At 39.2% G+C, this 26,744-nt stretch overlaps 1 protein-coding gene across 6 annotated transcripts in view; it reads left to right on the top strand.

Moving 5' to 3' along the window:
* Positions 1-25,999, top strand: part of Synpr (synaptoporin) — a 350,940-nt gene extending 324,941 nt beyond the window's left edge. For all 6 annotated transcript variants that reach the window (XM_021182224.3, XM_085828359.1, XM_029468702.1 and 3 more), the window contains 2 exons: positions 18,061-18,252; positions 24,344-25,999. In XM_021182224.3, coding sequence (XP_021037883.1) covers positions 18,061-18,252; positions 24,344-24,601 — 450 coding nt within the window. In that variant the 3' untranslated portion in view covers positions 24,602-25,999. The remainder of the gene's footprint in view (positions 1-18,060; positions 18,253-24,343) is intronic.
* The last annotated feature ends 745 nt before the right edge of the window (positions 26,000-26,744 follow it).

The raw sequence follows: 26,744 nt of genomic DNA, 5'->3' as shown, positions 1-26,744 counted from the left end.
AGCCAGTGAACAGCAGGGACCATCCCATCTCTGGGTCCTCCTGGCTGAGGTTACAGCAGCAAGCCACAACTGCCAGCTTTGTATATGGGTGATGGCGATCCAAATTCAGGACCTCATGCTTGAACAGAAAGCATCATGCTGGCTGAGCCATTTTTTGCAGGCATCCTAGGATACATTTGCTTCTGAAAACTTTCTACTCATATCTTCTGATACTCACAGGAAAAAAATCTGGAGATATGGAAGGCTGTCTACATCTTAAAAAATTCTCACTGCAATTGTAAATGAAAACCCAAAACCTAGAAATATAAAACTGGAATGTGAATCGAAAGTATGATGTAACTGACAAAGCACGGTACAAACAGCTAAATAAAGCATGAGACATGAGTTATGATTCAATTAATATTTATGTCTAGACAGGGGATACTCCAAAATATTTACTTCACAAGATTAAAATAAAAACCCAAGGAAGCATATGATCACTTTCTCTGGGAAGTTTGGAGCTGACATTACTGCTTCAAGTTTACAAAAAGCATCATGATCACAATGAATGTAGCTCCATTGGTACAGTGCTTGCCTAGCAGGAAGGAAGCTCTGGTTTACTGAATAGAAAGGGTAAAGCCTTTAATCCCAGCACTCAGGAGGTGGAGGCAGAAGGATCAGCTATTCAAGGTCATCCTCTACTGCACAGTAAATTCAAGGCCAGGCTTAGTGATATGCCCCTCCCAAACAATTTCACTTCAAGTTAGCATGAGCCTCTGGGAAGGCTAGTTTTCACTGTCAACATGAAGCTATCTAAAACCATCAGGGAAGAGTCTGAATAGATAGTTTGAGATCAGATCAGTCTTTGGGAATGTCTGTGGGAAATTATCTTAATTCCATTAACTGAGATGTGGATATAAACTTGAAATATGGGTGACACCATGTCATGGCTGGAAATTTAGCTGAATGGAAAGGAGAGTCAGCAGAGCAAAGCCATGCACAGGTTCATTCTCTCTCTGTTCCCAACTAACGATGTCACGTGCTGCTTCATTTCTGGTTGCCTTGAGTCCCCCACAATGATGGACCATAACCTAGAATGGTTAACTAAAGTAAAACCCTTACACATGAACTGCCAGCTTGATAATGTCATGGCAATTTAGTCACATATTTAAAAATGAAACTAATGGAGTTTCCATGTTTATTCTCCTACACACACACACACACACACACACGCTCATGTGAGGGGGCCAGACAGACACATACACACAGAGAGAAACAAATGGAGACATAACACATGGAGAGAGAGAACACTTAATCCACGTCTGTTCATTGTTTCATGTTCAACTGCCTTCTAGTGTCAGGTACCTGCTCAAAATTTGCCTACCAGAGACACAGAATTTTTAAAGGATGATCTTGTAAAAAACAAGAAGCAAGAACAGAAAGGAGAACAGATGGTGAAAGTAAGAGCCTCTGTAATTTATTCAGAAGCCTTATCATATGATTTTCATAGGGAGATCCTTTCCTTTCTACCTTTCTAAGACAAGGTCTTAATTTTTCACTGTTTCACTACATGTGCCTGAACAGTGTTAGTGTAAGACCCCAGCCCAAGCCTATGTCCTGCTTTCCATCTAACAGTAAAGATGTCTTGAAGCCAGAAATCATCTTGCTGAGTAATGGCTTCTAATTTGTAATTCCAATGCAATGTTTTCCCCACTTTCAGTTCACATGATAAGGAGGGAAGGATAATGCTGAAGTTAGATAGAATTTAAGCTGTGTCTGATAAAGCACAGAATAATTTCCTCCTTGGTATTTTTAAAGTTCTTCATTTGAACCATCTGTTGCAGGCTGACAGATGGGTTGATATTTGACAGAGTAATGGGTCTTCAATTCTAGAAAAGCATAGGGAATGCTTGAAAAATAGCTCTTTTCAAGAACCTGTGTGTAAATGCTACTTGCTCATTTGAAAAAGGGCAAAGCTGGTTGGAAGGAAGTGTGAGATAGAATCATAACCATTCCCCTAAAAGGAAAGGTTTCACCATTTCCAAAGGTCAAATACAGTAAAATATGCCTACTCCAGAACCATACAAAACTTATCATGACCAATCACTCAAAGGGATGGGCATGAAGGGGACATATAGAGACACTGCATAAAGATAGATAATAAAATCAAAGACCAAAAAACCCTCCCATTCCCGTACCCCAGCCTTGCACTCTCTTTTTGTTCAGGCAGCATGGTGACTGAGAACACACGTACTATCTGCTAGGTTGTATGACCTGGACCCATTCAGTGTACCCGTGACTCATTCCTCTGGGTAGAGCACCTTCAAATGGCCTGTCTTGACATAGCTACATCGGGTTTATTGTGTATTTTGGTGAAATGAAGGGTTAAAGTATGTGTGTGCGTGTGCATACCCCAACTCTCCCCCCTCCCTGCATTACACACATTAAGATGCCTACAAAACACCAATTCAACACCTTAAGTTGACTTGTCAACGTTTAAGCAATATTTATTTAATCTCAGAAACATGATTATACTTTTAAAAGGATAGCAAAATATAAATCAAGACAAGAATCATTCCAGCTATATTCTTGTCCAGTGTCATTGAGCAAGAACATATATATCCTATGCTCTGAAAATATATCATCTTTATCATCATCTTTGCAACACTTCCATTATCCTAGTCTCCATAACATATATATTTATTACATCTTAGTCCATATAAAAATGAATGAACTCCTGATCGGTCACAGCTGTAGATACTGAAGTGTGGCAAGTTTTATGTGTGTGTTTTATTACTTTGCTTCAGTGCTGGCCATCTGTGACCACCCTCTGTAGTCCACCTGAGATGCCAGTGGTGTCAAATCACAACCTAGTGCAATACTTGGGTTATTATTCCAAGGAGCACGTGATGAGCTGAGTCTGTCTCCACAATTCCTTCCAACTCTATTATATAGTTTTGGATGCTGGGACTGTGTAGGTTTTCTGGTTTGCTTTTGTTTTTCATTTTGTTTTGTTTTGGTTTTGGTTTATAAAGAAAGGCCAGGCATGGTGATGCATGCCTTTAATCCCAGCACTCGGGAGGCAGAGGCAGGCGGATTTCTGAGTTCGAGGCCAGCCTGGTCTACAAAGTGAGTTCCAGGACAGTCAGGGCTATACAGAGAAACCCTGTCTCAAAAAACAAAAAACAAAAACAAAAACAAAAAAAAAAGGTTTATAAAGAAGAGATTATGGCAAAAGGATAGACATGGTTTAGAGGAAAGCTATCTCAATTGGGAAGAGGACAAGTGAAAAGTCAGGCAAGTCTCAATAAAAATTTCTCAGTGTAACTTATTTGTGGTCACTTTCCATAGAACTTGACAATTTTCAAACAGAGGTTAGTGGTAGGGGTGGTGCAACTTGAAGGGGATTGCAACCCCATAGGGAGAGCAACAATATCAACCAATCAGACCCCTAAGAGCTCTCAGGGACTAAGCCATCAACAAAGGAGTACACATGGCTCCAGCTGCATATGTAGCAGAGGATGGCCTTGTCAAGCATCAATGGAAAGAGAGGTCCTTGGTCCTATGAAGGCTCGATAGATGCCCTAGTGCAGAGGAATCGAGGTTGGGGAGGTGGGAGTGGGTGGGTGGGTGGAGGAGCACCCTCATAGAAGCAGGAGGAGGGAGGATGTGATAGGGTGTTTCTGGAAGGGAGGGAAACTGGGAAAGGGGATAACATTTGAAATGTAAATAAAGAACATATCCAATAAAACATGTTGAAATAAATAAGGAAAATACTTTGAATTATAAGATTTTTATTATTAATTTATTTTCTATCCACCATTGTAGGCATTTTCTTGATTTTTTTGTGTCTGTATGTGACATCTCATATGTATAGGACTTTCAGATGGTGATAAATTGTCAAATGACATGAAAATAGCGTAGAGCAGAGAACACACATGAAAGGTGAATCTCAAGTCTCTGTAAATGTTGGCTCTCCCAGGCTGCTAATGTAGGCAAGGCTCCCTCCAGATGTCCTACCTATATACTGTCTGATATCTGGCATTTTGCAGATATGTTAATAATTCCTAGCTGTGACACATAACGATGCGGCCTAATTACCCAGTTCTTAACATTTTCATTCAGCCGGTTCAATAGCAATTTCCAAAATATTTTGGAAATACTATCCAAATAAAACTTAAAAGATTGCTTTCAATAAGATACCCAAATTTCCAGATTTATCCTTACCAACTCTGCTACTGTGATTCCCTCGACTCCCACCATCAACTTGTATTTCAGAGATATCTAAATTGTTTTTAATAGCTGTGTGTTTAATGATCTATGTGTGACATTTTATGGGACTTTCTGAATGTATGATACAAATAGCCAGTTATTTGGAAGGAGGTTAGTTTTTGTTGCATATAATTTTAAAATATCCACGCTACTGCCTTCCTGGGGCCACACTCTCAGCTTGGCTCAGAGGACACATTGCTGCTAATCTCATTCCAGACATAGCTCTGCCATTGACCAGCTGCTTCCCTGACCTGGAACTGTGATTGTTCCCTTAACCCCTAGAGGCTAGCTCTGCCAAGCTACCAACAACACCCTGGCTGCCCCCTTTTCCTCCTGCCCACCTAAGCGCAGCAGATGGAAAACACTAGACAGTTTAATATTTTAAAAATAGCCAGATAACTCAATGGCTGGGTGAAGAATTTCCTATCCTAATTTTATTAGATAGCCCCCCTTCCATTCTCCTTGGCCTCCACCCGAGTCGGAGGCTACAAACTATAGATGCCCCAAGACCTACATGGCGGTTTTATCCTCCTATTCCAAAACCTTTCAAAATCTGATTTTTCATCCCTTCCCTTTTTCCTGGGACCTGGATTTGCCCAACGATTGGCTTCTGCCTCCTTATTGACACAGTCAAGAACCAATTAGGGAAGCAATACTTACCCCTACAAGTTTCCTGTATAAGCTACTAAGACTCCTAAAAATATTTAACAATGCTGGTTTAAGCTAGCTAACTGTTAGAGTGCCCAGATTCACAGAGACAGCAATACTCTTTTGCCAAGACTAGCACATAAACAGTATATCTGTACTCATATTGTCTATTGCTTGGCTCCCTAAGATAGAAATGGCCACAGTGGAAAGAATAGAGAACTGATGTCCTTAGCAAAAGTGAGCAAGGCAAATCTTATAAAAAACAATATTTAGTTGGTGCTGGCTTACAGGTTCAGAGGTTCAGTCCATTATCATCAAGGTGGGAGCATGACAGCATCCAGGCAGGCACGGCGCAGGCAGAGCTGAAAGTTCTACGTCTTCATCCAAAGGCTGCTAGTCGAAGACTGACTCCTAGGCAACTAGGTTGAGGATCTGAAGCCCACATCCACAAACTCACACCTACTCCAACCAGGTCACACCTCCAAATGGTACCACTCCCTGGCTCAAGAATATACAAACTATCACATTCTACTCCCTGGCCCCCATAGACTTGTTCAAACACATGAGTCTGGGGGGGGGGGGATAGTTAAACATAGCATAATGCAAAATACATTTAGTCCAACTTTTAAAGTCCTTATAGTCTATAGCAGTCTCAACAATGTTAGAAATCCATAGTTCAAGGTCTCTTCTGAGATTCTTCCAATCACTTAACCGTAATCCCCAAAGAACGATAGAAAACCAGCTGGGTAAACTCCAAACTCTGCATCTCCATGGCTGATGTCAAAGCAGTCTTCAGATCTCCACTCCTTTTTCATTTTTTGTTGATTACAACAAACTGCTTTCTCCTGGACTGGTTCCACTCCCTGTTAGCAACTTTCCTCAGCATGTATCCCATGGCTCTGGCATTTTTAACATCTTTGAGTCTCCAAGGCGATTTCAATGTTACAGCTCCTTGTTTTAGTGTCTGGGATTCCACTTGATCTTTTGGACTCCTCCTAAGGGCTGGCATCACTTCTCCAGCTCTTTCCTCTGTAGCACTCTTTGCTCAGGTTGATCCACTCCCCTACGGCTGCTGTTCTTAGTGATCATCCCATGGTACTAACATCTCCAATACACTGGGGTATTCCACTCCAGCTAGGCTTCACCAATAGTCTCTCATAGGCTCTCTTCATGGTGCCAAGTCTCAAATCCTTTGCATGACCCCTTCAGTCCTGGGCCATCAACTACAGCTGAGACTACACCTTCTCCAATGGCCTTCCATGACCTCTCACAGTGCCAAACCTCAGCTGTTCTTCATGTCTTCAAAACAAGTATCACCTGGGTGACTCTTACACATTACCAAATCTAGCTGCAGCACGAGGTACAACCTTGGCTATCTCTGGAACACAGCTTCTTTGTGCTCCCAGAAAACAATTCCCAGAAGATTTCACCTTAGTGATGCTGGTCTCTTCTTAATCACTGTTAATTTCTTAGCTCCAGGTAACCAGCTTCAATTGTCCCAGTAGTTCTTTCCATTCTTAACTCTAGAGCCAGAGCCACATGGCTGAAGCTGCAGAGTTCTGCTGCATGTAGGAACTAGAATATGACCCCCTTTACTATTACATTATCACTGGCTTTATGTTTTCCAAATCCTTCACTGCCTAAGCTTGGCTATCCTGGATCTTGCTCTGCAGATTGATCTTGAATGCAGAGATCAGCATGCTTGTCTCATGGGATTAAAGGTGTGTACTACCATGCCTGGATCTAAATTTAGCTGGGTACAATCTTGCCCCAAGGTTCCGCTCCCTTGAACTCTTATCTCCTAGAACACAAGATTTTGCTTCATTTCACTTCCTGGTACTCCTTTAATACTCGAACCATATACTTTATATTTTTCCTTTCTAAGCTTGCTGCACTTGTTTAAACTTCTCTTCATAAGACTTAACAAGAGAACAAAGTCTCTGCTGGGCTTTTTTGAAACTTCCTTTGACAATATAAATAATCTGAGTCTCGTTCCCTTAGTCTCAGACAGACTTTTCAGACAAGGGCAAAACGTAGCCACATTCTTCACCAAAATACCACAAAAACAGTTTTTATGCCACATTCTGAAATTCTTCTCCTTTGAAATCTCTTGGGCCAGTTCAACACAGTTCAAATTATTCCCAGCCACAAAGTCTTCCATATCCCTACTAGGATGACCCATTAAACTCCATTTAAAGCATTCCACTGCTTTCCAAATCCAAAGTCCCAAAATCCACATTCTTTCAAATAAAAGCATGGTCAGGCCTATCACAGCAATACCCCACTCCCAGTACCAACTTGTCTTAGTCAGGGTTTCTATTCCTGCACAAACATTATGACCAAGAAGCAAGTTGGGGAAGAAAGGGTTTATTCAGTTTACAATTCCATACTACTGTTCATCACCAAGGAAGTCAGAACCGGAACCCAAGCAGGTCAGGAAGCAGGAGCTGATGCAGAAGCCATGAAGGGATGTTCCTTACTGGCTTGCTTCCCCTGGCTTGCTCAGCCTGCTCTCTTATAGAACCAAGACTACAGTCCAGAGATGGTCCCACCCACAAGGTGCCTGGATCACTAATTGAGAAAATGCCTTACAGTTGTATCTCATAGAGGCATTTCCTCAGCTGAAGCTCCTTTCTTTGTGATAACTCCAGCTGTGCCAAGTTGACACAAAACTAGCCAGTACAGATATGTTTTAATTAATCTTTATTAATAATCTCAAGACATGGTAGCTAGAAAATTCTCGGTAAACATTTGTAAAAGAAATTAATAAGCTTACCTGATTTATTGGCTACTAAATCTCACTACAGGAGGCTGGCACACTTTTCTACACTGCTTTACTTTGATTTATTGTATAAGAGTTTTCCTATATTGAGAATAATTAAAAGCAAGTATTTATCCATATTTACTCAGGCTTTGTGGCATATTCCTATACTCTCAGAAGCAGGTGAACTAAGGAAGTGGGAGGAGGAAGAACACAAGTTTAAGAGAAGCCTGGCCTTGTATCAAACCAAAACAAAAGAAATGTGAATTTTCAGAAAGTGAGATAAATCTATCCTGCATAAATTCCTTTATCCCTGGCAAAAGGACTAGAATATTTTATGCCATTCTTGCTTCTTGATAGATAGGAACTTAGCAAAGTCCTATGTCCATCCAATAGGAACTGGGCTGTGATCTCAGAGCAGGCTAATAATAATTTATTGCTGACTTCAGACACACCAGAAGAGGGGATCAGATCTCATTACAGATAGTTGTAAGCCACCATGTGGTTGCTGTGCTCACCTGTTCTAAACATTACATCTAGCCTTACATTGTTTGCAATTAAAGGTTAATCAGGATCAATTAGAAATCAGATCTGGTCTCAGGGAAGATCTACCATAAGATTTCCACAGCAATAATATAAAATACCTTTTTCAGAAGTTGGAAAGATCTCCCATGCTCATGGATTGGCAGGATCAATATAGTAAAAATGGCTATCTTGCCAAAAGCAATCTACAGATTCAATGCAATCCCCATCAAAATTCCAACTCAATTCTTCAACGAATAAGAAAGGGCAATCTGCAAATTTATATGGAATAACAAAAAACCTAGGATAGCAAAAACTCTTCTCAAGGATAAAATAACCTCTGGTGGAATCACCATGCCTGACCTAAAGCTCTACTACAGAGCAATTGTGATAAAAACTGCATGGTACTGGTATAGCGACAGACAAGTAGACCAATAGAATGGAATTGAAGACCCAGAAATGAACCCACACACCTATGGTCACTTGATCTTTGACAAGGGAGCAAAAACCATCCAGTGGAAAAAAGACAGCATTTTTTGGTGTTGGCACAACTGGTGGTTATCATGTAGAAGAATGCGAATTGATCCATTCCTATCTCCTTGTACTAAAGGCAAATCTAAGTGGATTAAGGAACTCCACATAAAACCAGAGACACTGAAACTTATAGAGGAGAAAGTAGGGAAAACCCTCAAAGATACGGGTACAGAGGAAAAATTCCTGAATAGAACAGCAATGGCTTGGGCTGTAAGATTGAGAATCGACAAATGGGATCTCATAAAATTGCAAAACTTCTGTAAGGCAAAAGACATTGTCAATAAGACAAAAAGGCCACCAACAGATTGGGAAAGGATCTTTACCTATCCTAAATCAGATAGGGGACAAATATCCAATACATATAAAGAACCCAAGAAGGTGGACTCCAGAAAATCAAATAACCCCATTAAAAATGGGGATCAGAGCTAAACAAAGAATTCTCACCTGAGGAATACCGAATGGCTAAGAAGCACCTGAAAAGATGTTCAACATCCATAATCATCAGGGAAATGCAAATCAAAACAACCCTGAGATTTCACCTTACATCAGTCAGAATGGCTAAGATCAAAAATTCAGGTGACAGCAGATGCTGGCAAGGATGTAGAGAAAGAGGAACATTCCTCCATTGTTGGTGGGATTGCAAACTTGTACAACCACTCTGAAAATCAGTCTGGCGGTTCCTCAGAAAATTGAACATAGTACTACCGGAGGATCCTGCAATACCTCTCCTGGGCATATATCCAGAAGATATTCCAACGGGTAAGAAGGACACATGCTCCACTATGTTCATAGCAGCCTTATTTATAATAGCCAGAAGCTGGAAAGAACCCATATGCCTCTCAACAGAGGAATGGATACAGAAAATGTGGTCCATTTACACAATGGAGTACTACTCAGCTATTAAAAAAATGAATTTATGAAATTACTAGGCAAATGGATGGACCTGGAGGGCATCATTCTGAGTGAGGTAACCCAAGAACAAAAGAATTCACACAATATGTACTCACTGATAAGTGGATATTAGCCCAGAAACTTAGAATACCCAAGATATAAGACACATTTGCTAAACACATGAAACTCAAGAAGAATGAAGACCAAAGTGTGGACACTTTGCCCCTTCTTAGAATTGGGAACAAAACACCCATTGGAGGAGTTACAGAGACACAGTTTGGAGCTTAGACGAAAGGATGGACCATCTAGAGACTGGCATATCCGGGCATCCATCCCATAATCAGCCTCCAAATGCTGACACCATTGCATACACTATAAATATTTTGCTGAAAGGACCCAGATATAGCTGTCTCTTGTGAGACAATGCCGGGGCCTAGCAAACACAGAAGTGGATGCTCACAGTCAGCTATTGGATGGATCACAGGGCTCCCAATGGAGGAGCTAGAGAAAGTAACCAAGGAGCTAAAGGGATCTGCAACCCTATAGGTGGAACAACAATATGAACTATCCAGTACCCATCCCCCCCCCCCAGAGCTCTTGACTCTAGCTGCATATGCATCAGAAGATGGCCTAGTCAGCCATCAGTGGAAAGAGAGGCCCATTGGTCATGCAAACTTTATCTGCCTCAATACAGATAAATGCCAGGGCCAAGAAGTGGGAGTGGGTGGGTGGGGGAGTGGATGAGGGAGTGGGTGGGGGGACTTTTGGGATAGCATTGGAAATGTAAATAAAATAAATACCTAATTAAAAAAATAGTTTTCTACAGCACTGCAAACACTAGTGGACCCTTTTGGGGCTCACCAAATAGTTGGGAATACTTTCCTCTTGGAAAGTATGAAAGGCTATGAAACTAAGGTTACTAAGGTTACCCAGGTTACTAAGCTAATGGGACAGATGCAAAGGGTGATTTTTAAAGTCTTATTTCCATAAAGAATGTTAAAAACATGCATCAAAAATTCTTGGTTCTACAGCTGAGCAACAACTAATCAATTGACAAAGCTCTCCAGGTCAAGTTTGGAAAAGAAAAAGTGCTATATGTCAATCAAAATCCAATTTGAGTCAAAGAGAGAAGGTGTGGAACCCTGCATTGGCTCTCAAACTCAAAGCAGATTGTTCTCTTGTGAACTACGATGCTCAAGTCATACAGAGCCCTGAACAGAAAAACATCAGCACTCCACCTTCTGTTTGCACAGCATGACAATGGTGCACTGTATAGTTACTGTTCTACTGCTGTGCTAATACACCATAGCTATATCAAAGCAATATATAGAAGACAGAGCTCATTTGTCCATACAGTTCCAGAAGGATAAGAATCCATCATTGCAGGGAATTGTGGCAGGAACAGCTGAAGCTTCACATCTCCAGGAGCAACCAGGAAGGAGAGAGGGTGAACCTGAAATGGTGTGACTCTTTAAACTAAAATCTTGCTTCCAGCAAATCCTTCCCCCAACAAAGCCATGACCCTAAACTTCCTCAAGCAACACTAGCAATTGAAGGTCAAGTATTCAAATGCCCATGATTATGGGCGACATCTTATTCACAGTACCACATATACAAACTGTTCCTGCATACAGCAGTCTAGGTAATGTACAAAATCAGAAGGTGAAAACCATTAAGGATAAGAGACCCTGTCGAAAAGGAATAAGGTAGACAGCAATAGCATTTAATGTCCTCCTCTGGCCTTCACAAGTACACATACATGCACATAACATATACATACATGTACCACACAAATACACACACACACACAGAATCACATTAGACAGATGATTTTAGAAGGGACAAATTCAACAATGAACAAGTTACCTGGATTAAGAGTAAAACAGATCTAAATTTGATACCCAACTCCACCATTAGGTAGCCTAAGTCTCTCCTTTTCTCATTTGGAAAACAGAATAGAAGCTGCTCCATAGGATTGTATGAGAATTAATGGGATAAAGCAGGCAAAGGCCTTTCAACATAAATCCTCACATATAGTGTGCACTATTAAACCTAGAGTATGAGGAGTTCCACCTCCCATAGAAAGTTACATACTGGGGCTCAAGAAGCCTCCGCTGTGATTAAAGTTTAGCAGCCTAACAGTCATGACTCTTAGGCCTTAATCTTTCGCTGTCTTGATTTTCTCACTGTGAAGTGGAGTCAAGAGAACCATTTCAAAGTGTTGTGAAGGTTTAAATGAGTAACTCTTAGTTAAGTAGCATACACAAAAACTGGCCATAAGTGATAGTTGTATTAATACAACCACTTAGGTTTTATACTGATGAAAGTCCATGTCTTTAAGAAAATCATAGCCCTTCAAAAGAAATAGAGTGCTCCTACAAGAGACAAAGAACACAGACCCTTGAGCCCAACTCTCTGGGTGAAAATCATAACTGCACACCTTTCTAACTTAAGTTAAATCCTTCATCACTTATTAAAGTGGGAGACTACTCCCCAGGGAAGCTGCTGGGAGATAAAGTAATCAAGCATACTTGAAACAGGAAGAAAGTATTCCTGGTGCTAGCTGCTCTCCACATCACCCTTACTAACCAGCACTCTCATCTTTTTTATCTGGCCATGGGTCTAACCAACACCTCAAAACCACTTACTTACCTCTGACACCTAAAATCCTAACAGGGACACAGCAATTAAGAGCACCTTCAGGAGAGATTTTCCTGGATTTCCTGGATGTTTTGGGTTAGGACCTTTATGCATTTTGCATTTTTTTGATTGTTGTGTCAATGTTTTCTATGGTATCTTCTGCACCTGAGATTCTCTCTTCTATCTCTTGTACTCTGTTGGTGATGCTTGCATCTATGGCTCCTGACTTCTTTTCTAAGTTTTCCATCTCCAGAGTTGTCCACCTTTGTGATTCGTTTTTTGTTTCTACTTCCAATTTTAGATCCTGGATAGTTTTGTTCAATTCTTTCACCTGTTTGGATGTGTTTTCTTGTAATTCTTTATGGAATTTTGTGTTTCCTCTTTAAGGGATTCTAGCTGTTACCAGCATTCTCCTGTATTTCTTTAAGGGAGCTATTTATGTCCTTCTTATAGTTCTCCATCATCATCATGAGAAGTGACTTTAGATCCATATCTTGCTTTTCTGGTGTGATGGTGTATCTTGGACTTGCTATGGTGGACTTGCTATCTGATTTTCTAACTTATGTAGGTGATAGATTATGCAGTTCCCCTTTTTACTGTGTACTCCTAGAAGATAAAATGTCCTCAAAGATCAGATCCTCAAAGCCCTATATTTAGTCCAGTGCAAGGAAGTTAATTCCTCTGCAGAAAAGTGCTTCACTAACTTAAGTTAACCAGAATCTCAAATTTAGCTTTTGAAAAACATTTCAATGTAGCCTCTTTACATCCATTCACTTTTATTTATTTAGTTCGTGTGTACATTGCATGTATGCATTTTCATGTTTGTGTTTGTGCATATGTGTGTGCACTCGTGTGTGTGTGTGTGTGTGTGTGTGTGTGTGTGTGTGTATGTACACTACAGTGCACCCGTGAGAACCAGCTTATTGTAGTCAGTTCTCTTCATCTACCACTTGGGTTCTCGGGATCTAACTCAGGTCATCAGACTTGGCCGCAGGCACCTTTCCTCCCTGATTCATCTCTCTGGACCTTGAAATCCTGTAGAGCATTTGCATTAACTAGGAGACTCTTCCTAAAGTCGACATTAGAAGCAGCATACTGAAGTCAAGCATTCAGGCACACAACCCCTGGAGACAGCTGATCAGGCTTAGAATCTCAGCTCTTCTATCAATTAACTCAGGCTTTAGGCAATTTATTTAACATCCTGGCACATCAGTTTCTCAATTACAAAATGAGAATAGAATTAGCATGAGTTTTGAAGTGTTGTTATCAGGATTGAGTTAATCCAAATGAATCTGGAATAATAGTGCATAGAAAATGCTCAGGAAATGTTAGTTTGACATAATTTTCTCCATTATCCAAATAAAAGGCCAAATGGAACCTTACACATATATTCATCAATTCTTTGAGAATTTCATACATATTGAATGATGGAACAAGAAAAAAAATGAGTACTGACACGGAAGCTTTACCCTTACTGACTAGATTCCATGGGTGCTATGCACAATCCTGAAGGAGAAAAGTAGCTATCAATCTTACACTATTGTGAACCCCACAAATTACAACAATAACTGTTTTAGTGAGACATGGCCACTGGCACAACAGTGGCATTTATGTCATTGGAGTGACCAATTTCTTGTTAGATTTAAAGCCTGATCCACAATATGAAATCTATACCATTATCAAACTAAGAACTTATGGCTATACAAATCATAGATCCTAAGAGGGAACCTACAACTGTTATTCTGCTAAATGGACAAAATACTATTGTTTTTCCTAAACCCTACAGGCATTTAAAGAAGTCTGCCTCTAATTGTGATGAGTATAAATAATGAAGAGCACTGTTCTATACTTGGAGCTATACAAAAACTATGAGCTCTAACAATATGTTTCTATGAAGGGCACTGCCCTGCATGTTCTTATCCTCTTAAGGGTTTTCTTGAGACTTTGCACATTACAGAAACCATGCTATTTGAATATATAAATGAAATCAGACACCTCATGTTCACTTGGAAGATGTAACATCATTAAAATACTAAATTTTCTCCAACTAATCCCTAGATTCAAAACATTCCCGACTATGTAGGTGGAATAATGACCATACAAAGATGTCCCATCCTCATACTTGGAACTTGTGACTGTATCATGGCATGGCAAGAGGAGATTAACACTGCAGAGAGAACTAAGATTGTGGAGAAAGCTTTAAAATAGTGAGACCCTCAATTATTTGCATAAGTGCAATGCAACCATGAGCATCCAAAAGTATAAAAAGCTAGCAGAGGAGCTGTTGTCAATGTGGTGCAGTTTTGGGAAGAAGACTGTGCTCTTTGAACACAGCAAAAGACCATGAACAGTAAAGATGGGCAGCCTTGACTAACAAGAAAAAGTAAGATTGTGAGTTCTCTCTAGAGCCAACAACAAGGTCTGAAGGCTCTGCCAACTCCTTTAATTTACTTTGGTGACCCTTGTTTTGGACTTACTTATCTACAAATGCATAGGAATAAATTCAGGTTGCCTGAGAAATGAAGAATGAACTAAGGTACCAGATTGGCTATGCACCAAAAGTTGAGATTTGACACACTTGGTTCATATTTAATCACTAGGTGTCATAGTTAGGGTTTTACTGCTATGAACAGGCATCATAACCAAGACAAGTCTTATAAAGAACATTTAATTGGGCTGGCTTATAAGTTCAGAGGCTCAATCAAGGTGGGAACATGGTAGCATCCAGGCAGGCATGGTGCAGGAGGAGCTGAGAATTCTACATCTTCATCTGAAGACTGTTAGAAGAATAGTGACATCCAGGCAGTTAGGATGAGAATTTTAAAGCCCACAGGCACAGTGACATACCTACTCCAACAAGGCCACACCTACTCCAACAGGGACACACCTTCTAATATTGCTGCTCCCTGGGCTGAGCATATATAAACCATAACACTAGGTGTGAATTATCCTTGCCAATACTGAAACAGCTATAGATGCTGCATTTGCTTGCTTGCAGTTTAAACTTCTGCATTCTTCTAGAAAGAATTTAAGGAGGCTTACAGAGTACATACAACCCAAATTGAAAATGATTAGATATAAGAAGGAAATATGAGGAAGTATGAGTACAGTAAACAGAAATAGAAGTTACCTCCATGCCTGAAAATCCCAGTGCCTGGATCAAATTTTGATCCTAAATATTGTTGAGCTAACATTGAAATTAAAACCAGTGAGCTACATAACTCACAAGAGCCACTGGATCAAAAGAATAGTTGCTTCCAAGATTTAACTTTCTTAGTTGTGAGACTTCCAGAACATTCTCCAGAAGGTCACACCTAACAGACATAAGATCCAAACAACAGCTTCCCCAGTACAGGTCATGAGTCTTGTTGAAAAGTCACATGGGTGTACCTGAGTGCAGGCCCTATAAATAAAATGCATCCTTTCCCAAGGAATAAAAGAAAAAATGTATGGGGTATGCTGCCCAGAACGCTTTTTTAGATGAAACAGCAATTTTTTCTGTTGTTACTTTTAGATAGGCATTGTAGCTATACAACAAGGCTTAGTTCCAGGTTGTTTTTTTTTTTTTTTTTTGCTGCTATTACAAACTGTTGAGGATAATTAAGTAAAGTAATACAAGTTGATAGTCAATCAAATCATAGTCATATTAGATACTAGTCTGAATTATCACAAACATATACATCCAATGTAGTACAATACTAGGAAACTGGAAACATGCAATTTTTGCTTGTGTAGATATGCTATGAATAAATAGATGGTCTTCAAAAGCATCAGAGATCCATAGAATGTGGCATTTAAGGTTATTTCATTATTAAAAGATCTTTGACTACAAGATACATCTGCTCCTGAAAGGAATCCCATTCTACTTCAAAGAAGATGTTGAGCACCAATACCTCTATGTGGGGTTGCTTCAATTATAGCAACTCCATCTGCAGACAAAATGCTATCCAAAAAGGACAAATGGATGTAAGATAGTTGACTGCTAAGCTCTGACAATACAGGGTAATCTAGTCCATCATAATTCCTGTTTCACTTAAGGTATGTCATATGTTCTGGTCCAGAAGGCTGAAAATAGATGATCTTCAACTTTATAAGAGATGTTGAGAACTGTCCAGGCAGTCAGCTGTCTCTGCCAATTGTTTAAATTTTGGAAGCTGTGTTCCTACACTTAATGCATACTCTTAATAGTTATTCCTTCTCAATTTTCTGATGGGGTTGGAGACTAGGTAGTTATAGTCTCACAATTAAACTTAAGTTGTTTAGGATTTGATATGTTCTAGATTTTAAAAAGATGTTTTTAGGATGGTAATACATGTTAATATTAAAGATAATTTAGGTACAAAATTGTAAACTCATTAAGATAGGATATGTGATAAAGTACCACATCTAAGTTACAAAATACTGGACTTTTAAATATAATTTATACATAATATTTTTCATAATTGTTTCAAAATACTTTAATTGGATAAAAAGGGAGAAATGTAGTAGGTTGGCCTGATGCTGATTGTATTCTAATGCTAATATTGGGCCCCCAAGACCTAGTTGTCCCAGCAGCAAGAAAATCTACATGTAGATTTCAGTGGCATTGTGTGACCTTGTTCCCAAGTTGTTTTTGATTGGTGAATAAAAATGCTGACAGCCAATAGCTGGGCAGATAAGGCCTAGGTGGTGTTTAGGGTTCCCTGGTTTAGTCTTGGAGGAGAGCCATGAGGGTAGAAGAAGGTGAAAGAGAAAGGAAATTCCAACATAGATTAGGTGAGCCATTAAAACATGGCCCTGAAGGCTGGTCAATTGGATTTAAAAGAAGCCCAGAAAAACCAGTAAATTGTAAATAATAATTCTGTACTATCGATACAAAAGTAGATTCTAATAGCATAGAGGGTAGATATCTGCCCAGCTATAAAGGTGATTAAGACTTATTGTAAATATAAAGGTTATATGAGTCTTTTATTCAGGAACTGAATGATCAATGCAAGATAGAAACTCTGGGATAGGATTAAAAATCTCTATAACACAGGACAGCCAGGACTACAAAAAGAGAGGCACTATCTCAGAAAAAAATAGAGCATAACATGATTATTGTAAACATAATTCTAAGTCTATAGTAATCAAAAACCTATAATAGCTAGTACTGCCCTCTACTTAATTCAGTTTCAGGCATTAAATAGATAGTACCTTTATTTGTTGAATTAACAAATATATAAGTGAATAAATATTGCCACCCATGAGTCTTTGACAATGGGCAAATGTCTCCAACTGTTTGAAACCATTACACCACAGGATAAAGAATGTGGGGTGAGCAGTTAGAAAACCATCATCACATGTGGAGTTTCAGACATAGTTAAACTATTCTCTGACTTATGTTACCATACGCAAAGAGGGATCCTTTAGGGAACAAGACGATAAGGATGATAAAGACCTTGAGTCATTTCGGAGATAGAGCAGGTTTCAATAAACAACAATGCAGCTGGGTGTTGTGGCATATGCCTTTGATCCCAGCACTAGGGAGGCAGAGGTAGGAGGATTTCTATGAGTTCAAAGCCAGCCTTCTCTGTATAAGGAAACTTCAAGATAGCCAGGACTACAAAGAGACATCCTGTCTGAAATAACAAAAACTAAATAAAAATATAATCCTTTATCTCATGTAAGTATAAACATGGTATCACAAAACTTTATTATTTTCTGACAGAAGATCTAGGTCCTAGTGCTATTAGAGCTTAGAATTTTCCAAAAAAGAAATAGTGGTTGCCTAAGTTAACAGATTTGTTTCCGGGACTCATATCTACCTTCTTCTCCTGTGTTTCTCTGTGCAGGACTTTATCGTCACTGTAGTCTTTTCATTCTTGTGGCTGGTGGGTTCCTCTGCTTGGGCAAAAGGACTGTCTGATGTCAAAGTGGCAACAGATCCCAAAGAAGTCCTGTTGCTGATGTCAGCTTGCAAGCAGCCTTCCAACAAGTGCATGGCTGTCCACAGCCCTGTCATGTCCAGCTTAAACACATCTGTGGTAAGTATTTGTTCATCCAGACTTCACTTATTGCGTCTTTATTTGATGATCAGTGATGAAGTCAGCCCCATTTCTGCCTCCAAAACTAGGCCAAGCAAAAATAGGAAATCTTACTGAAGGAGTAAGATGATTATTTTAGCCTTTAAGACTTTCATTGTCAAAACCCACACACTGTAATGCTGCCGATTACAGAGTTTTTAATATGAACCCAGCAGGTATTAGCAGTTGTAGCTCAGATGACGGTTTAGTGAAAATTCTAACTCGGAGTTCATATAAAACCTACATGCTGAGGCTGAAGGCTGCCAGAAGCTAAGAACAGTACTTTGTTAACTCAGATGTTTCCTGGAAGAAAAACATTTTATTAAAACCACACATATAATATACCAAACTGGAGAAAAATACATAGGCTTAGTAGGGAACAAGAGGAAATGTGTGGCTTGAAAAAGTACTTAGAATAATTGTGTATCTTCTCTCTGCTCCAATTTAGCTGCTTGGTAGCCTCACAAAATATGCACTAAAGTAGTTGAACAATAAAACACTGTCATCAAGAATCAGAGCCTTACAGGAAATGAGGAATATTTACAGTTGAAGAAAGGCTAAATTGTATTCCTAATTTATAAGTGTAAGCAATTGTGTTAGCCCACAGAAGGAAGCTGTGTCTGATAGACAAGCTTTAATGTCAAATAAGAGAAGCATTTATTGAGGAGTGGAAGGCTCAGCCACTAAAGGAACACTGTAGCAAAAGTTAAGAATAATTATCTTGGCTACAAAGTTAAGCTGTGTCCTAAGGCTTTCTGAAATTTGGGCAGGGCAAGGATTGCTACACTGTCCGTAGTTTTTCCATAAATCTTGCCTTTGTAAGATAAGAACCATGAAACTTAACTATGCCCTGGATATCATGAACATTCTTACATCTTGCTGGCGACAATTGTGAGTGATATTTTGGGAGTATGCATTAAGATATATAGTGATGATTCTGTACACTGTTGGTAGGCAGTGTTGAAGAAATAATTGTGACTCTGATTTCAAAATCCAGGAGAACAAATATAAAATTGCTTCTTGACATTGTTGAACAATCAAGTTTATCAAGTGCTAGCTTGATAATCTATCCCCTAGTAGTAAGGATATCCTACACAGTCTTGTCAGTTCAACTTATATTCTAGTAATCCTTGGACTGGAAGTGAGAATTTACCGATGAAGAATAATATGTTCTACTAAACCTAACAGCCATGTCAGCAAGTGAATGGTGAGGTCTTCAGGGTTGTCACTGTACCCTTGACTGCCAAGGCTCTAGAACTTTTAGAAGAACAGTGCACTCAGACTGACTAAAGCAAGGTTTAAACTGTTTTGTAGAACTATTGTGTCTACTAATTTCATCCAGATTTCAAAGACAAATGGATTCCAATTTCAGGATGAAAATAATAGTTTTTTGGAAAGATATCATGAACCTGCTGAGGCCTGAAAACCGAGAATGGAAAACCGAAAATGGAATGACAGGCAAACAAAATATTCCCTCTATGAGTTGCCAGGTAGTAGGAACTTTTACCTAAGTTCCAATTTTCTTTCTCCAGTGGAAAAGTTCTAGAATGGACCTCAAACTATTGGACTAAAACTTCATACCACAAGGAAAATGAATTATGTATTACTATCATCAGGCAATGGATATTAATCAGTCAACAGAGGGTTTTGAATTTCAAATGTGCTTGCCTTCAAGACACATTGAGCTAGCTCAAACAAAACCAAAATATAATGAGAAAAAGTAGAAGTGTCACTCTAGTGTCACAGCAGGGCTGTGAGCTGGAAGATAGTCAAGAAACTGGGCTTTTCAAATTCTCTACCTCTTAGCCCTGTCTCTTTCTCTATGTGCATCTGTGTTATTCTCCTTTTCCAAATAGAGTATTAAGGTTTTCCTGTTCATATGGGAGAAGGGAGATACCAGCAGTTTCTGAGTGTATGTATCTTTCCAAAGAAATAGCTTTGGCAAATAAGATGGCTTGTTGGGTGCAGGTGCTCACAGCCCATGCTTGCTTAGCTGGTTCCCCAGAACTCACAAAGGAAGGGGAAAATAGACTCCACAAAAAAAATCATCCTCTGATTTCCACATGCATAACACACACACACACACAGACAGAGAGAGAGAGAGAGAGAGAGAGAGAGAGAGAGAGAGAGAGAGAAATAATAAATACATACTTTTTTTTAAGAACAAAAACTGCTTAGACTGACCTAAACTCACTTGGATCCAGTTACAAACATCTGGTTGACAGCTTCCCATCAGCCCCTCTGGGGTCAAGTGTCCACCTTAGTCTCATGAATTGAATTAAGGGGTTTAGGCATTGTGTAGTCAAAGCGTGGCTCACAGAACTTACCCTGCAGGTTAAGTTCAAGTTTTGAAGAAGGAACCATGCACCCACTATGGTTTGTAATCTCTACAAAGAAAAAGGTCAAGAAATGATAAATATTTTCTTCTGTGGTAACCAAATTATTTTTTTTGACTTTGTCACTTTATGGTAGCCCTTTAATATAAGTGAGGTATTTAGACATTATAAATGCAACGGGGTGTTGTTAAGGATCTGAGAAAAAGTTTCTGGATTTAACAACTGTAATGGTAGAATGGGATCCAAAATCTCCTAATGCTTTTACTAATTGAAAAAGCTATAGGCACAGTACTAGCATGGTCTTCAAGGATTCTATAGTATTTAAAAAACAATAGAAGGAAGAGACTACAATATCTCAGTTTGTGTCCAGTCATTACTAAATATAACTACACTCTGTCCATAATTTCTACTTTTGCTTTTCCAGCTTTACTCCAGATAACTTGATTATCATCTTTATGGATAACCACATTTTACCTCTCAGTTCTTTCTCATGCTATACACAGGCTTATACCATCTTTCTGACATCCTCACATCCACTCTTTTTTTTAAATATATTTTATTACGTATTTTCCTCAATTACATTTCCAATGCTATCCCAAAAGTCCCCCATACTCTCCCCCCTCTCCCCTATTTCCCTACCCACCCATTCCCATTTTTTTTTTTTTTTTTTTGGCCCTTGCGTTCCCCTGTACTGGGGCATATAAAGTTTGCATGTCCAATGGGCCTCTCTTTCCATTGATGGCCGACTAGGCCATCTTTTGATACATATGCAGCTAGAGTCAAGAACTCCGGGGTACTGGTTAGTTCATAATGTTGTTCCACCTATAGGGTTGCAGATCCCTTTAGCTCCTTGGGTACTTTCGCCAGCTCCTCCATTGGGAGCCCTGTGATCCATCCACTAGCTGACTGTGAGCATCCACTTCTGTGTTTGCTAGGCCCCCGGCATAGTCTCACAAGAGACAGCTATATCAGGGTCCTTTCAGCAAAATCTTGCTAGTGTATGCAATGGTGTCAGCGTTTGGAAGCTGATTATGGGATGGATCCCTGGATATGGCAGTCTCTAGATGGTCCATCCTTTTGTCACAGCTCCAATCTTTGTTTCTGTAACTCCTTCCATGGATGTTTTGTTCCCAATTCTAAGAAGGGGTACAGTGACCCCACTTTGGTCTTCATTCTTCTTGAGTTTCATGTGCTTAGCAGATTGTATTATATATCTTGGGTATCCTAAGTTTTGGGCTAATATCCACTTATCAGTGAATACATATTGTGTGAGTTCTTTTGTGATTGTGTTACCTCACTCAGGATGATGCTCTCCAGGTCCATCCATTTGCCTAGGAATTTCATAAATTCATTCTTTTTAATAGCTGAGTAGTACTCCATTGTGTAAATGTACCACATTTTCTGTATCCATTCCTTAAATAAAATCTCTCCCCATTTCAAGTGGAACAAATAGCAGTTTCCAAAGACTCATATGTCTCAAAATGTACCAGTCAATGGAGATTTTTGATAATTCCATAATAATTGTGACAGGAAAACAGTATTCCTTGTACATCTCCAGAGGATGTTCTCTGTTCTTAATTTTAAGTTGGGCCCTTATAAAAAACTTAGTAGTAGGAAGGACATGGAGAAATACCAAGAAAAGCAAACAAATAGAAGCACATTTCTAGGCAGAGTCATCCCTTTATATCAGAAGAGACCATTTTATAATTTTTGAATCATATTTTCGAATAGACTTACAAATATGGAACTAAACCAAGATATTTTTCTAAATGGAAAATATCCTAGTGACTGTACATATAAATACTATGTGTAAAAGGTTTTGGGGGGCTGGAGAGATGGCTCAGCAGTTAAGAGCACTGACTGTTCTTCTGAAGGTCTTGAGTTCAAATCCCAGCAACCACATGGTGGCTCGCAACCATCTGTAACAAGATCTGGCGCCCTCTTCTGGAGTGTGTGAAGACAGCTACAGTGTACTTACATATAATAAGTAAATAAATTAAAAAAAATAAAAAGAAACCTTAACTAAAACAGGCCTTGATATTTTTAAAAAAAAAGGGGGTTTGGGGATTAACTAATTTGCTATGATTACTCAACTATTATAGATGATTTATTTATGTGTCATATCATTCCTGCCAAGCAACCTAAGGCTTAGGTTAATGTTAAAGAAAACAAGAATTTGCAATTGAAAACAAAATGGGAGGAAAAGGGAGGAAGGCAGAGAGAAAGGGGTCTTGAGAATCAGTCTTCAGTGAGATCAACTAGAATTCTACTCTGTTGTTATTTCTCAAGAATATGTCCTCACAGCCAAAGACTCCTTCCATTTATGCAATGGTGACAGTCAACTAAACACAATCCATGGACTACTACAGAACGTGATTCAAAGTCTGATTTATCATTTAGTGCTAACTAATGTGTCCAGCTTTATACACATGCACTTGAATACTCTCAACTACCGCCCCCCCCCCCAGACAGAAATATTACCTTCACTCCCCTGTCATTCAGCTTGCTATCAGGTGGTGCTGTGAAATACCTGGTGTTAAAACCTTGGAATACTTTAGTAATACCTTTTATCTAAGGCCTTCAGTCCCTGCATGTTGAGGATATCAACATTACAAACACACACACACACACACACAGAGAGAGAGAGAGAGAGAGAGAGAGAGAGAGAGAGAGAGAGAGAGAGAAGAGACAGATGACACACTAGACTAACCAAGAAGCCATTTTAACTAGACAAAGTCATGCTGGAGTACTATACTTTAATGTCACCAATTTGTGTCATGCTGTTGTTGCCTTTTCCCCATAGGGTTGTTAGAATAGAGTGTCTCTTACCAAGTCAACCAATGACTAATGAATAAATTATATATTATGTAATTCCTACATAAGCCCATTGCAATCATGAACAGTTCTGCCTTTACCAAATGGCTGACCCTGAGAAAGCAACACAGGTCCATTGATTTACCAGCAAGGTTCATGTTAAAAAGATAAATTTGCATAGGAGATCCTCACACCTATTTTTTAAAAAACGTTTCACTCTTCTCTATATCCTGTACTCCATTCATAACATGCTCTTAGCATTTACTCCTGAAAGTGAGAGGCATGGGCACAGCCACTTAGAAACTCTGGTATAGTGTATGCAAATATGCATATGCTCTGCTATCACCTGTACCATTGCATGTTTGGTGCTTTTGTGAACCAACTCATTTGGACAAGAAGCACCTTTATCCCTAAATAGATGGGGACATTATCAATTAATGCACCATTATTAAACTGAAAATACTCAATTATACATGACTTGACTATTACCTTATACAAATTAAGAATGGCAAATTTGTGAAAATAGGAATGGCTTTGGTGGGGACTTGGTCTTTGGAGCAGACAGAATAGAGCTGAATCACAGATCTAGTACTTACAAAGACATGTGACTTTGAACCAGATTATTTTTCTTGCTGAATTTTGTTTCTACATTTTAATATAGGCATATAATATATAATAACACTGGTCTCTTAGACTAAGGGAATCAATACCCTTCATGTAATGGCTGGCATATAGAAAATGTTTAGGAATCCTAAGTCAAACAGTGGTTTCGAGGGAAAAAATTAAACAGACTTCAAAATTAGAGCAAAGGCTCACCCATGGCACTGTGAAGAATCCCTGTGAACAGGCTTATCAAAAATCCCTGTCTAGTCTTTTAACTACTTGCTCCAATTCTCTTTCAGGTTTTCGGGTTTTTGAATTTTATCCTCTGGGCTGGAAATATTTGGTTTGTTTTCAAGGAGACTGGCTGGCATTCCTCTGGACAGAGATACCTTTCAGACCCCATGGAGAAGCACTCCAGCAGCTACAATCAAGGAGGCTACAACCAAGAGAGTTATGGGTCAAGTGGTGGGTACAGCCAGCAGGCGAATCTGGGGCCAACTTCCGATGAGTTTGGCCAACAGCCTAGTGGTCCCACTTCCTTTAACAATCAGATATAACGGAGTATCACCCAAATTCTTCTGGTGATAGCATCACCACCCTCCATTTCAGTAGCAGAAGAATTTTTTAAGAGTTTCAATCAATTATTAATGTAGAGAATGTTGAATGTAAATCAGAGATCTGTAGTCCTCATTAAGACACAAAGGCCTGGGTGGTGATAAATGGTACTTAGAGATGAGATGTCATAAGGAGATAAATTATTCATCACAGATGGGTAATTAGAAGGTATCTTGTTATATACACAGACACTTTTATGATCGTTTTGTATGTGTGGTAAAAATAGTAGAAGCATTTGTAGCTTAAAGTCTCTAGTATGTAATGTGCATAGATTACCTTAAATAGTATACAGTTTTCGTATGTGTTTTGATGCAACAAATATTTTACTGATTTCTAGACGACTATTTGATGAATCACATCATGCATGCATTACTATTTTTTAGTTTAGGCCTTTTAGAACTGTAACTCTGTTTTGATAATTATTCTCTACTGTTTTCACTTGATAAAACAATGTTTGTATGATTTCATGCATGAATAAGTATTTTCTCACAGAATGTTTGGCTGTATTTCTGAAGACTTTTCAGTTTGCATCATGAGCTTGTTAAGCAAGTATTTAAAGACATGTATGCATGTCTTTATAGACTTTGCAAGTTTGTCTCTCTGACTTTACCCATGTTCTGAATGCATTAGAGCTAAGGTCTGGGAGGCTTCCCTATTTGTCAATAGTGTTCTGTAAGGTGACTGCTCAACACTTCTCTGATTTATTTAAGTAAATATTTACATTCTTGTAACCTTCTATGCAGTTTTGTGTATCTTATCTTACGAGCCATGACTGATAACGCCCAATGACCCTGTGCTTGTAGAGTAGCATTTTCTTTGCATCCAGAGAGGCAGATTTAGACACCATAGTTTAAGTAGTATTAAGAAATGAGCTATGCTGTTTTATGTGACCAAATGAACGTTTGTTTAGTTTTGTTTATTTTTGAAGCTAATATGTTGTTCATTCTAATTTTAGAAATCTCATGTTATAGCTTAACAGAATTACTGACTTCGATTTGCTTATACATAAATTAATAATGGCTTCTCTATGTCACTCTATTCCCAAAGAGGGTTCTCATGAAACTCTCCACAGAACATATTCATTATTAAGAAGATACCAATCTTCGTTTCTTCATTCTAACTCAATTGAAACAAGAAGGCCCAACAGGAAGGGCAAGCTAAACATCTAGATAAAGTTGTAACTGATGTGAAAATTGTATGTGTGATCTGTGATGTTGAAAGCAGTTTAGCACAAAATAGGCTGTCTTAAATACTATCTGTAACTAGTTTCTTAAATCCTATTGTTTATTAAATCCTGTACTGTGATATCTATTTGACCTCAATAAAGTTATTGCATACAAACTGACTGAACAATGAAGAGTCATAACTATAGGGCCCTGTTCGCTTTAATCATGAGAGAATAAAGGTTAAATGCAATTCTTCTAGCATCCATGCCCCTATCTCCTGCCCCTCCCTCTCACACTTTTTATTTCCACTTTTTTGTGCATATTTTATTTGCATTCTCAGAATCCCTATATCCCATCCCCTCTCCTCCTGTTTCTATGAGTGTGTGCCCCCACCAACCCTCCAACTCCTGCCTCCTGCCCTTGCATCCGCTATACTGGGGCATCGACCCTTCACAGGACCAAGGGATACTTCTTCCATTGATACCCAACAAGGCCATCCTCTGCTACATATAGGGCTGGAGCCATGGGTCCCTCCATGTGTACTCCTTGGTTGGTGGTTTAGACCCTGGAAGCTCTGTTTGGTTGATATTGTTGTTCTTCCTATGGAGTTGTAAATTCTTTCAGCTCGTTCAGTCCTTTCTCTAACTCCTCCATTGGGGAAACCATGCTCAATCCAATGGTTGGTTGAGAGCATCCACCTCCGTATATATCAGGCTCTGGCAAAGTATCTCAGGACAAAGCTATATCAGGCTCCTATCAGTACACTTCTTGGCATCTACAATAGTATCTGTGTTTCTTGACTGTATATGGGATGGATCCCCAGGTGGGGCAATCTCTGGATGGCCTTTCCTTCAGTATCTGCTCTGCACTTTGTCTCTGTATTTGCTCCTGTGAGTATTGTGTTACCCCTTCTAAGAAG

The sequence above is a fragment of the Mus caroli genome, unplaced genomic scaffold, assembly GCF_978045245.1.
Source record: "Mus caroli unplaced genomic scaffold, Mus_caroli_1 scaffold_12, whole genome shotgun sequence".
In the NCBI taxonomy this organism is placed as follows: domain Eukaryota; kingdom Metazoa; phylum Chordata; class Mammalia; order Rodentia; family Muridae; genus Mus; species Mus caroli.
The sequence above is the reverse complement of the archived record's forward strand: the minus strand, read 5'-3'. Positions and strand labels throughout refer to the sequence as shown.